At 39.9% G+C, this 13942-nt stretch overlaps 1 protein-coding gene across 1 annotated transcript; it reads left to right on the forward strand.

Moving 5' to 3' along the window:
- The first annotated feature begins 10493 nt into the window (after positions 1-10493).
- gemin8 (gem (nuclear organelle) associated protein 8) lies at positions 10494-12672 on the forward strand. Its single transcript, XM_069675532.1, has 4 exons — positions 10494-10542; positions 10830-10899; positions 11331-11661; positions 11754-12672. Exons 2-4 carry the CDS (start codon positions 10897-10899, stop codon positions 12011-12013), a joined length of 594 nt encoding a protein of 197 aa, XP_069531633.1. The 5' UTR covers positions 10494-10542; positions 10830-10896; the 3' UTR covers positions 12014-12672.
- Positions 12673-13942: the final 1270 nt, after the last annotated feature.

Below are 13942 nucleotides of genomic sequence, written 5' to 3' on the forward strand. Positions count from 1 at the left end.
TAGATGTGTAAATTGGAAACAAATCCGTTTCAGCCTCAGCATCATGTTCAATCCGACTTGAGAAGACATTGTGGTAGACATCACTGGCTTGTCGTTGAAGTTCTGCGTAGGACTCATCTTGGTCCTAAAGGAACAATTAAAATCATATTACACATTGTGTCTCAGGAAATGTTCATCGCTCCAGCCATTAAGCACATAGATAAGGAGAATAACTGCTCACCACAAATTCAGGAGTTTCATATATGGTTAATTCAGATGCTGCTGATCTTGTGTTGTCTCTGTAAGCACAAATGCATGTGCAAGTTAGTCGAGACACTATTAACTGCTCAAAAATAATACACAGTCTAGCTCGCTTTTCGTAGAACAAATGAACGTTCTATTCAAAGTCAATCATTTCAAAACAAAATGATAAATTAAAGTCTGCTTCACTTAAAAGAGAGCAATACAAACTGGAAATAGGGTTATATCTTAAAGGTGGGGTATTATGCTAATTTCAAGATACATGTCACTCTTTGATACCTGCCAAGTTGCTTAGCATAATTTACGGTTGAAAAAAAAAAGTTTTTTCTCACACTGGTGCTCTGTGCAGGTCAGCTCTGTCCCTTTAAGAAACCCCGCCCCTACAAGCCCGCTTTCTTCTGATTGGCCAGCTCTCCGAAGCCTGCCGAGGGGCAGAACTCCTGTGGCTGTTTTACAGAGTTGTCGGCAAAGAGTGAACTTCAATTCAAAATAAAGGTCTGGAACTCTCTGATGTCTTTCCTTCACAGCCAAAGAAACACTTTCTCCAAGACATTCTTAACCAACTTAACCAACCAAGCAGAGTGGTGGAGTGGAAAAAAATGTCTGAGGCAGACTGAGCTGCTGGGTGGGCATGTCCTTTAACTCTGCCAGGGGCAGGAAGTTCTGCGGTGTCTTGGATAGATGCCCAAATATAGAGTTCCTCCACTTGGTGACATCACAAAGTGAAGCATCTGGAGAAGTCTGAAACCTGGCATTCACAGCAGACAGACTTTTTTGCCTGGGGATTACTCCAACATACTTTGACCTACAGACTTGAAACTTCACCCATGTTTAGTCTGGACAACCAACATTGTTGTATGTATATAAAATGTCTTAAACAGCATAATACCTCCTCTTTCATGTGAATAGAGCATATTGAAGCATTTTGTTACCAAGGAAGGAAACTGTACTGTACACATTAATGTTATTGTTTGAAGGATTTAATACAATTTTCTTACCTGCGACGTTTTCTTCTCCATGTATGTGCACAGATTATTCCAGCTGTAATGGTAAACGTAGCAGCAACAGAGAGGGGAATTGCAACCGCAGTGATCAACTTCCTGTTCTGTTCTGCTTGAGAAATCAAGAAAGAAAAATGTCAGGGACAATCTGTATACAACACCTGTGTCGAAGACAATTTCTACTCCACCAAACACAATGTCAATGTGGCATTTAATCTTTTCTATGTACAAACTCAAAAACATATCTTACCTTGCACAGTAATATTAAGCTGGACAACATGTGTTCCTCTTTCATATGAGCACTCGCAGGTGTAACTCCCACGGTCCACTGGAGTTAAACCAGTTAGATGGAGGAACACAGTCTGATTCTCTTTTAACAGTGTGAACCTGGAGTCAAATTCACAGTCATATTTCTTGTCAGGTATTAGACAACACTCTTCCCCATGGTGTCTCTCTGTGCTGATTCTACATCTTACAAATACAATGATACCCAAGTTTTTCCTGATGCATATAGGAGTAATGTCGGATTCTCCTACGATGTTTTTTACAGCAGTCTCTGAAACCAAAAAGAAAGATGATCAGAGACTCAGTGTATCATATACACTTTTTTAACAGCAGTAAAATGTTAAGCGCAAAGACGGCATTTGATACAAAGAAGGTTATTAACATTACCTTTGCTTTGAGCACACAAAGACAGTCCCAGAAGCAGAAAAATTAAAGGGTTCAGTCCATCCATACTGGGCCCCAAGATCTTAAACCATCTAACTGACTGTACTGACAAGAAGACTGACACAGCTCTCTGAACTACAACTAGACGAATGACGACCTCAAACTCTTATATCCTATTAAAGAACAATACAAGCTGATGTGAAGCGATATAAAACAGAAGTGAACCCTACTGCTATAAGTTAAACAATATCATCTTCTACCGTAGGCGTTGTGGTAATCCTGAGGGGTAAAAAGTAACTTCTCCAAATCTAAATCTAGTTATATAAACATTAAGATTAAAAAACAGATGGAAAACTTTCAGCACTGAACAAAATAGAGAAAAATAAAGAGAAATCGTGAAAAATATTTTCAAACGTTAGTTTAGCTAGTTCAAATACGTTGTTTCCTGTGGTTCTTAGTAAAATCCCTGTTACATAATGGTGACACAACCCACACTCTTCTCTATGGGTTTGATGTAGTACTGTATAGTGTTGTGACGTTGCCGAACAATCCGATTCTTTTGAACGGCTCTTTGGTGGGAACGACAGGAACTGAGTCGTAGGTCGTTTTTATAGTTATTGAAATTTCACTGCCTGCCCTAGATCCACTCACCTTTTTTCAATTGCATCTCCGCTATACTAGGTCACGTGCAGCAGAGTCATGTCATCGAGTAATTTAGTGCTGTTAAACCGAGTCCACACATGCAAATTGAAATTATATTGGTGGGATGTCTAACTTTGAATCTAATCCAAATCTTAGCCTCATTATCCTAGTGATTATTTCACAGATAAATCTAGTAACCTCCGCCCCCTGAAAAAAAAGAACGATGGCTCTCGGAAAGGAACGGAGCCATAAGATCCGGCTCCCTTCAAAGAGCCGTAATTCCCAACACTAGTACTGTACTATAAGACAACATGTGATGCACGATTTTTAAAACTAAAATTGTAGTATTACTTACCAAAACAATCTCAAGAAACCAGTGTGTTTTTTAAGACAATATAGGAATACATAAGACATGCTGAGGCTGACTTTTGAGTCTGTTCAGGACCTTATGTTTTGTGACAAAAGTATTGACATGATTCTCAATGTCCAGGTCCTACATAACCCTAACCCCCCTGCTGTAATGATCACGCTAGTCACAAGGCTACTTCTACAAATATGTTGATTGAGTCTTCTGTTGTAACTCACATCACAACATTAAACTTTGTAGTCATCTAAAAATAAGCCTAGCTGTCATTTCACATTGAACTGAACATTTCTATTGATGTCGGAACTGTTTCAATCACACCAGCAAGTTTTTAACGAGCCGTTACTGTCATAGTCCAATAACATTTGTTTACTTCATTTCTGACCTCATCAATATTATCATTACCTTTTAGTCTGGCCCTTTTCTTTTTTGCCACCCTGCCAATGGTCTGACTTCAGATGTACCGAAGTTCTTTCTGAGGATTGATATGATTAGGCCCAAAGTCTCTGACCCAGTTCAGACCTGGTATCAACATGTGGTTTTTCGTGATCGGATCACATGTGGACAGGCTTAACGCTCCCAGGATGGGTTGAAGACGCATTCAGAGATAAGAACTGTGTCCGTAGCAGTGCTCTGTTAGTTAGCAGTTGGTATGCTACTTAGAAAATAACAGACAGTGCAATGCTGTGCTTGACCAATCAGAATCAAGTATTCAACCAAGTGTAAAAACAAGAGTCATACTGAAACCTCAGCTTCACACTCAAACCACTGACCCTCAAAGTCATCTATGTTTCTTGTAAATCCAGTGCGTACTTTTTCACATTCATCTGCCTGTTCTTGCTAATGCCTACCTTTAAGCTCTAAGTGATTATATAACATATGGATTAAAACTATTCCTCTTTAGTGGCAGGAAACACCACAAGCCCTCTGCCAAAAGGAGACCAGTGTGACGCTCTAAAAATGCATTCAGAAAGTGTCAACTGCAAAGATTTATATTTGGTTTTAACCTTAAATTGGCAACAAATGCATAGCCTAACATGTAGTATGATTGAAGCATTTGGTTTCAGTGACTCAGATGAGCTAACTTCCTGTGATTCGACAACGGGGTGAGTTAAAAAAGTGTCAACCATCAAACAATAGGTGAACAACCCTTATGACAAGTGTAATGAGCTGCTATGTGTTCATAAACCTTCTTACATAAATGTTGATACCTACACCTTAGAGCGAAGGCTTTCACATACAGATAATCCAGCAGGCCTAACCTTGTGTTATCTCTGAAAATTAGAAAAGAAGTATTACCACCTGGCTTATATTGTGTCTGATGGACTCTACTTTACTTCTGAAGGTGCGCTGAGGTATCTAGCACCAAGACATTAGCAGCAGATTTCCTGTAAGTTGCGAGGTGGGGCCTCCATGGATCGGACTTGTTTGTCCAGCACATCCCACAGATGCTCCATTGGACTAAGACCTGAGGATTCTGAAGCCAGTCAACACCTTGAACTCGTCTTCCTCAAACCATTCCTAAACCATTTCTGCAGTGTGGCAGAGCGCATTATCCTGCTGAAAGAGGCCGAAATACCGTTTCCATGAATGGGTGTACTTGGTCTGCAACAATGTTAAGGAGGTGGTACGTGTCAATGTAACATCCACATGAATGGCAGGACCCAACGTTTCCCAGCAGAACATTGCCCAAAGCATCACACTGCCTCCGCAGGCTTGTCTTCTTCTCAAAGTGCATCCTGGTACCATGTCTTCCCCACGTAAGCGACAACATGACGTAAAAGAAAATGTTTAGCATCAAACCAGGCCACCTTCTTCCATCGCTCCGTGGTCCAGTTCTGATGCTCAGGTGCCCCTTGTAGGTGCTTTCAGTGGTGGACAGGGATCAAGACAAACTTAATTAGGGCTGTTCAACACTTTGCAACAAAACATATGACAGTTTGTTCCTGCAATAATGTGTTCTCAGGATAAGGCCATGTACAAAACAATGTATAATGATGAACATAGTACCAATACCAACCACAGTGATTAAATTAAAATAAATGCAATAATTGTATCTTCTTAGGATAATTTAGACCATCAAATCACATCAATATTTAGCAATAAATACAGCAATAGTACAGTGATGTATCTTATGGCATCTTACTACCCGGCAACTGCAAAAGTGACGATAGATTTTATTTAAAGAAACCTGGTATGCAAGCTGCAGAAGCAGTTTCCATCTAACAGTATGTAGAGGATCTTTTACACTGGTTTCATTAAGAAGTATCTATTTCGGTTAAAGGAGCATTTCTTAAGAGCGTTAATACTGCACGTATAAAAACAACAGTTCCATTAAAGAGTGTATGGGAGGTCAAACTTACCCAGGCTGAGGTCGTAATTTCATGAAGCAGGGCCCCGGAAAAATTGAACTTTCAAACGAAGAACTTGTTTTATGACTGAAAGGCGTGGCATGAAATTTCTGCCACTCTGAGTCTCTCAATGAAATGAATTACAAAAGATGTAGTTTGAAGATGTCGCCAAGTTACAATGTTACTTTTTCATTTAACTTTTGTACGATGTATGTCGCTTTTGTCCAAAGAGATGTACATCTGAGAGTTAATACAACGCAAGCAACGATCAAGACAGGAGGGAACAAAGTCAGTAAGTGCCAGAAAATAGCTTCAAGTGTGATTGGACACTGGTGCCGCCAGGCAGTGTATAGGGCGTTTTATTTTTTGGGTTTGTTTTTTGATAATAATCATCATCATGAATATCCTAGTCAGCATAAACTACATCCTTGATGTCATCATCATCAATAGCATCAATATCATGAAGTGCAGAAGTGTTCATGAAGAGCTGGGTCTTTAGCTTCTTCTTAAAGGTGAAAGAGAAACTGCGGACCGAGTGGAGTTTGGTAGCTCGTTCCACCACCAGGGGACTACTGAGGAGAAGAGTCTAGTTAGGGACTTAGGGCCCTGTTGTGATGGGAGTACCAGGCGCCTTTCATTGGCAGAGCGTAGTGGGTGGGACAGAGTGTAGACCTGGATGAGGGCATTCAGGTAGGCAGTAGCATTTTTTTGTTGCTGTTTTGTAAGCCATCAAGAGGGTTTTGAATTTGAAGTAGTAGCGTGGGATTATGGGAGTTGTTGTCCCATAATCTCTTGAGGTTACTCACCTGTACTTTTGTATTTTACGGAGACATCTTCAGCGACAAAACACACAGCAAACATTAAATACCACTCTCTAAATCAAGCGAGCAAAACAAACAATCTGGTGTTTCCTGTTTCCTGGAAGTTATATCCACTGGAGACGGTAGATTATGTGTGTATTGGGTAAAGAGCATAGCACCCTTGACAGGCGACCCAATTAAATGTTACCTACTTACCTTGAAATGATTGTTTGAAACATTTGGGTGAACACGCAACATGAAATATACACATCATACTTTAACATTGACACCAGTCAAAATTAGACATGTGATATAAAGCAAGGTAGCAATATAATGGTCGGGGTTAAAGATTTTGTGTACGAGATAGATAGATAGATATAGGTGTATATACTGTATATGCCTCTGGTATATACATTTACAGTGCGTGTTACAGACTTACCTTCACACACACAGGGATGTCCACCGAGGTCCAAGCTGCACAGCCGCCGCTGCAGGACTTCTCCTTGTATAACTGTGAAGTTAAGACCACACACACAAACTTTAGGTATCTGTTAAGTCAACCAACACATGTAGATACTGGTGAGAGAGACTTTGTATGTGGAACACAGAGGAATCAGATTAGAAGGGAATTTTCTTCCTCTCTAATTAAATTGCGTTGAACCTCTATATTATTTAAACTATTACGACATTAGTTTTAACATTAGAAAAGGCGTTTTTCTTCTTTTCAATGCACTTTATTTGACTCATCAGGGTTTGGTTTAGTCAGTTTGGTAAATAAAATGTGAGTTTTGTGCACCTGATATAATTAAAAAAGCCACTTTAAATTTAAAAAACTTTAAATTCATGATTATTAAAAGAGACTGTCTGCACATTAGGAGGATGGAAGCCTCTTTTCTTTGCCTTTCTCAGGCCGAAGCGTCCTTGTGCGGCTGGAAACAGAAACTCACATCATTCTCACACAAACTGAAACCACAACAAAGAGAGATGGAAATATTTCAATGTACACACGTTAGGCAATGGAACCAGCTAGCATCGCACATGCAGACCAACAACCGACGTTTTGATGTTTGTGTTGCAGCTCTCGCTAATATGCGATAACAAGACCGACCACAGCTGCAAGTTCGTGGTTCGTGGGCTGCAAAAGAAGTACCTTAAGGATGAAACTAGGTCGAGCATTTTGACACCACAGTCATGAGACAAGCATGAAAATTATGTGTGAAGCTGTTTAATCCATTATTGACAGTGCTGGTCATAGTTCTATTTTTGTGGTCAGCTAATATAACTTTCGGATTCTTTATCTATTTAATTATATAATCAATTTAATATAAAGCTTGCAGAAAGAAGAAGACGACTCTGTTATTACAAACCTGCTACACACACAAAGGCCCGAAATACACACATGCACTAACACAACCCTATGGACATGCACTAATGGAGAGATGTCAGAGTGAGGGGGCTGCACGTGAACACCTCACAGAGCGCAGGAAATGACACAGCACCACACCAGCTACCAGCCCCAAGCAGACACCCTCTGGTTCCCACACCTTTGCTGTGTTCGAAATGCCACACTATTCTAGCAGTACATACTGATTTGGCCAAAGTGTAAAATGCAGTATGCAAACAAAAGCAAAATGTGCAGTGTGCCAAAAATACCCGGATGTCGTACTGACTCAGAGAGCAGGAGGCGGCAGGCGGCGCTATAGCTAAAGAAGCGGCGGTTATTGTATACTTCCGCCTGACGTAGCAAACTGCGAAATGAATTTGAAAAGCTCCTCCATACTACAGACTACCACCGAAACGCAAACCCCAAAGAGATTGTGCACTCTAACCTTAGCCAACAGTTTAACCTGTAGAACAAATGGCAGTACGTCAAAAAGAAAAATTAGTGAGGGAAGTTCATAACACAAACAACAGCTTCAAAAGCAGCTTTTATTTGTATCTCTTGTCCCTTTATGGTGCTGCTGTCAGTCTTGCTTACTTGTAATGCTGACATCAGGGTCAAATGTTGGGTTAAACTGCCTTACTTTTAAAAGGAAGAGGAAAATATAACTCATAGTACATGTTGTATATAATGAGGGAATAAATACAATGGCTGGCAATGCTAGTGTAACAGGACTCTCAGCGAGGCCTACCAGCAGAGGGAGCAGTAAACACACTGTTGCACTGTATGACCTATATTACATTTAACAGCATCCAGGTATCAATAACCAATGTCTGATCATTGCCCTAAATGTTAAAGACATATTAAGCCCTACTGTGACATTTTATCTACAAGTGACTTCCACAAAGGTTTAAAATAAGGTTACTTGAGCTTAATATTGATCGAATTATAACACCCCAGAGCAGCACTATGCTTAAGGAAATTAAAGATTACAATGTGCTTTATTGTATAGCGGTTAATGTTTCACAGTCCTTAGATACCAACTGAATTTATCTCTGAATTCGGGTGGAAATATGGGTGATAAGCGCATTTAAAAAAGGCAAAAATATACAGTTAGAGGCATTCACATGATGTTAAACCACCCATCATGCATTAAGAGGCATTGGACACGCTGTTTCCTAACCTTTAAGCTGTTAGGCCTAGTTTACCTTGAAAATTATAACAATGCAATCAAAAAATAGGCTGCATTATCCACAACGCACTAAAATGCATGTAGTAATAAATGTATGTAAAACACTGGTTTGGAAATACTTCAAGTAGTATTCAAGGCAGCAGTAAAACACTTTGTATTTTTAGATTTATTCCTTTGTGTTAATAAATCCACTCAACCACATAGAGGGAAAAGTGTTTTGAAAAGGCACATCTGTCTTTTTGCATTTCCTCTGAAAGCTTTGAAGCCTCGAGCCAAAGCATGACCCAGATATACAGTCAAACATGTCTCTCAGCACTCAAACACTCAAAACTACTCTGTTTTACACTGCCTGCCAAAAATATCACAGTGAAATCCTTGCTCACATACTGGTACGTTTTTTAAACTATGAAGACTCTGTAATCAAACGCTTAAACCCGGATGTACAAAATTCAGACAAGGAGACACTGAAACAACTCTCATGGCTTTTCAAAATGCATAGTGCCACCCACACCTGTATCTCATAGACAACACAGTTAGCTAAACCTGCAAATTAAGATTAATACAGATAAGATCTCTTACCAGAGTCAAACGTGGCAGAAGACAGTAAGGAGGGCCTCTGCTTCCTTCTTGATGTGTCGCTCCAGCTGGAGGGCCAGTGTTTCTTCTTCTCCTGCACATCCTCAGGAGCTTCATCCTACAGCAGGCAGAAAACAGATTAACTTTTTGCCTCAGATGAGGGCACTTAAACTACCAGTACAACAATCTTTAAACTAAATGTATGGAAGATGACAGAAAGGCCTCAAGCCAGTAACCCTTGGTGAAATAGCCATTAGTTATAATTAAATTAGTTATATCAAAAGTTGGCAAAACCGTTGTCAAACAATTTTTAAGTCTTACACAAATTACATATTAAAAGCCTAAAAAGCAGCTAACTTGCATTCGATTTAAAATATCTGAATTGCTAATTTGCAAATTGTACAACCGGGCTAGCTACTTTTGTAATCAAAGCTAAAGCTAGCTCTGCTAAAACACTACTGAGAGTTTAAGAGGAGTAGTAATTGAGTTAACAAGTAAACTGAATGATTTCAAATATAGCTCAGGTCTTCTAAAAAAATACTTAATGTCATAAATAAATATCAGTTACTTGCCACTAAAATATAAATATATGGTTATGAACGCTAACAAGCTCACTAAATTCACCTTCACTGTGTATTCAGAGGAGAACGTCGCCCATATTTCTTCAATTTTTCTTTGAATAAATAGAAAGCACGGCACTATCTCGACTGTTTGGTGATAAAAAAGGAACTGGACCGTCAAAATTCTACACAACTTCAAGTGAAAATTCTTTATAACTTTCGGAAGTGACTCTGTTTAAGCTTTAACGTTCATCATAGTTACTGAACGGGCGAACGAACTACGCATTTATCATTAAAACAAATGTTTTGGCGGTAAACGGATCCGGAAATGAGTCATGTTGCTTTCAAAATCAAACCATGATAGGATTTTATTTGTGAAAAAGCGAGTAGAAGTGTTATAAATTAATATTGACAAGTTGTGTTCCAATCATAAAATTATAAATACTCTAAATGTAAAATACATCACAATACATTATGTGCAATACTATCTTGAAAAAAAAAGTCTCAAAGACTCAAGTAACTCGTTTATTGTAACTCGAAAAAGAAACATTTTTTTAATATATATCTTTGTTGTTTGTTTACCATGTACTCAGAGTAATGTCATTTTACAGGTGCAACGTCAATTATTTGAATATTTTGCATTATCGCACAGTATCCACTGGGTGGCGCCACGTAGCCAGCTTTTATTTTGCTCTGACTCAAGGGCTGCTGGGTAATTTTCTCTGAGGAAGCATCATGAGCTACTAAACAAGTTGTCAACGCAGAGGTAAACGTTATCAAAAGAGAGGCATTCCGTTTATAATTACATTTGTACGTTGCATTTAGTAACTGTGAGATTAGTCTCTTTATGTCGTTGATTAGTGGTGCTCGGCATGAAGTTCGGTGTGCATCCATTTTTGTTTTTTAAGATGTCAGCATGTCGCTCTCATTCCTCCTGACCAGTTAGCCTATGTGGTGTTATAGATTAGTATTTTACCCTAGTAGACGCTCATATTGTTTAGTAGTACAACACATGTGTTAGCGTTTCTCATTCGTTTTTTCTGTTTCTTTCAGAATTAGCTGGTTTGTGGGTGTTAGCAAAGTTAGCAGGAAGATTCACTGAACTGCAGCATCTTCAATCATGGTAAGTGAAGTTTGACCGCATTGAGCTTTAGTATTACAAATTATACGTTAAAGGTGAACTAGGTGTGATGGTATAATCGCACTTTTTAATGATAAAATTCAATGAGTAAGTCGGACCTCAATATAGAAGAGCAAAAAAGACACCTGTAGGGACCAGGTGCCCACACTTTATCAACAGGAAGTGAAAGATTAGAGCTTTATTGTGATGTACATTTAATTCTAAAGAAGTAAACATGTTCAAATCCGTGCAACATGGCCATTGTGAGAATGTCATGTGCAGTGAAGTATAAGTTCACTGCCATTTAGAGACATCAAGGTAAAATAGTGCTCAGTATACCCATACGTAAATCTAAAAGCAGCACATTTTTGATAAACAATAAGTGACTAGTAATTAAAACTAAGCATTAAAGCTGTACTGATCTTTCTCATCAGCAGGAGGACATAAGCACTGTGATGTCCTGGTTTTCCAGCCCTGTGTATAGCCGCTACTGGCAGCACTACCAGCAAGCAATGGCCTGGCACCAGAGACACAGGCGTGCCTATCGGAAGGCCTTAGAGGCCGCCTACGGCCCAGGCTACTGCCAGGAGCAGCCTCCCAGCAGCCACCAGCGCTATGCAGACTGGCACGGCGGTGAGTGTGACAGCAATGAGGAGGAGGAGAGCAGCTCGGACAGCGAGATCGAGTGTGACGTCAGCAACATGGAGATCAGCGAGGAGCTCCGGCAGTACTTCGCGCAGACAGAGAAACACAGGGAGGAGCTGAGTAAGAGAACAGGGGCTGAAGATTTTGAAAAAGCTGAAGAGACTGCCTGCTTGCTATGTGCCTTAAAATAACCTGATTTCCTGTCCTTGCAGAGAAGCAGCAGCAGATGGAGGCTGAGCAGCAGGACAGCTACGTGCCGGCCGATCAGGACCTGCACGGCGTCTCCTGGCGGGGCAGCGCGGCTCCTCCCTTCGAGCGACCCGGCGAGAGACGAGGGGCAGAGATGAAGAAGCTGTACGGCAAAGACTCGGCCAAGATCATGGCCATGGAGGCGGCGATGCAGCTTACTTTCGACAGGAACTGTGACCGCAAACAGCCCAAGTACTGGCCTGTCATACCTTTGAAACTGTGATGGCTCTGGACGGAGCTGTGAACTGTTTGTTTCAGAGGAAAATTATCGAAACTGCTGGTTTAGAACTAATGGGCAGGTTAGCTGAGGGATGGAGGTTATTTAAAGCACAAAAAATAGGCAGGACATTATTAGTTTCTGCTTGGCCAAACAAAAAAAGTATTTCCCCTTTATTTCTCTTGTTTTGAAAGCACTGATGTCAGATAAGGGTCAGAAGTACAGTAGATCTGCAGCTGCCGGTGATGTAAATATATTCAAACAACATGAGCCTGCGTGTTTCCTCCTAATCTGTTTCTGTTTCCCCTCTAGCTCGGTGCTCTACATGCTGCAGTACCTCCTCTTTAGCCTGTCAACTAGGTTTAACCACAAAAACATTACCAACCTTCCTCCTGCGCTTAAATTTAGAGACGCGTTCCCGCATGGCTGCCTCTGATATTCCCCCTGTTCACCAAACGCAGAGAGTGATTTGTTGTTGTTGCTTCTAAACCGTGCCGCTCTGATTCTGACATCGCGTTCAAAGCAGCTCATGTGGTTTCTCAGGGGGGGACGGGGACTATTCCTTTTTATCTCGTGCTCGCACCACAATGCATCCATTTATTTTTAAACTATGGGATGTATATTTTAATATAAATTCTGTTTATAATAAAGTGTTTTATGTCTGGATAAAACCGGCTTTGTCAGTCGTCATTTCTCAGTACCTCTCTGTAATTATGTAACTGCTTTTAAGCTCTTGGCCAGCACATGAGCAAATGTTGTATTTTAATTAAACATGTTCCACTTGGTTTCTAGATTTGAAAGTTTCAGTGTGACAGATGCTGCTGGAAAACTAAGCAAGGAAATAATTCAATCAAGTTCTCAACCACAAAATAAATCCTCCAGGGACTTAAAGTGCGTGTTGACAATTGTACGTTTGAACGAGGAAGTCCTTACATTCTTCACTCAAGTAAAGGTACTCATGCAGCCGCGTGAAAACGCTATTTCAAGTCAAAGTCCTCCAATCGGAATCTATTTAAGTACAAATATGTTAGTTAAAAGTCGTACTTTTAAGCAATATCATACGAGAGGTAGTGTTGTACCTGCAACCGAATCACAACCGTGCTGATATTCAGTACAACAGCATGACCTCGAGTGCGATATTGCTTTTATACAACAGTTACACAAGCGGCAAATACTAGTAAACAGTAATAAACCATAAAAGATTATTTTCTGCTCCACCAACTCAACTAGACTGAACTGTTGTTGCCAAGCAACCCAAACATTCCGCTGCACTCTGTCTACAGGTTACCACAGATCAGCTGTTTTTCATCATGTACATTTATCTGTTTTAATTTATCATCAACAAGTGAATAAGAGTCTGCTGTGTGACTGAGGTACCAGTTTGATTAATGTCGACATACACGGTCGGCTGTAATGTTAATTAACAGTATTCAGAACATGTGGCTGAGGCGGAGTGATGTTCTCTATACCAGCACTCATGGAATGCCTCTTATCCAATCAGATTACTTGCTCAGAACTATCTGTTGTATAAATTGATACACATTGTTTTATGACATCATTAGACAATTTACACTCATCAAACAATGCCTACAGTGTAAGTACCATTTTACTGTTATAGCTGCTCGAGGTGGAGCTCGTTTGAACTACTTTATATACCTTTTATTGTGATGCGTTCTCTAACCTCAGTGTCACAGGATAAATATAAGGTTGTAAGATTATCAGTATGAAAGGAAAGACGAGACAAAGTTTGTGTTGTTTGCCAGCCTTTTTGTGAGGCAAATTAGGGATAATTGTTTCCCTTAGTGCTTCATATATTATAATAAACTATATCAGAGGTTAAGACTTCTTATAGACATTTAAAACGCAATGTGTCACAAATTAGAGGATGTTTTTTTGTAAGGTTTAACTGTGCACTTTATTTTGTAAAATCATCAT

Source organism: Semicossyphus pulcher, unplaced genomic scaffold (assembly GCF_022749685.1).
Source record: "Semicossyphus pulcher isolate SPU_LCO1_2020_fin unplaced genomic scaffold, fSemPul1.0.p SCAF_24, whole genome shotgun sequence".
In the NCBI taxonomy this organism is placed as follows: Eukaryota; Metazoa; Chordata; class Actinopteri; order Labriformes; family Labridae; genus Semicossyphus; species Semicossyphus pulcher.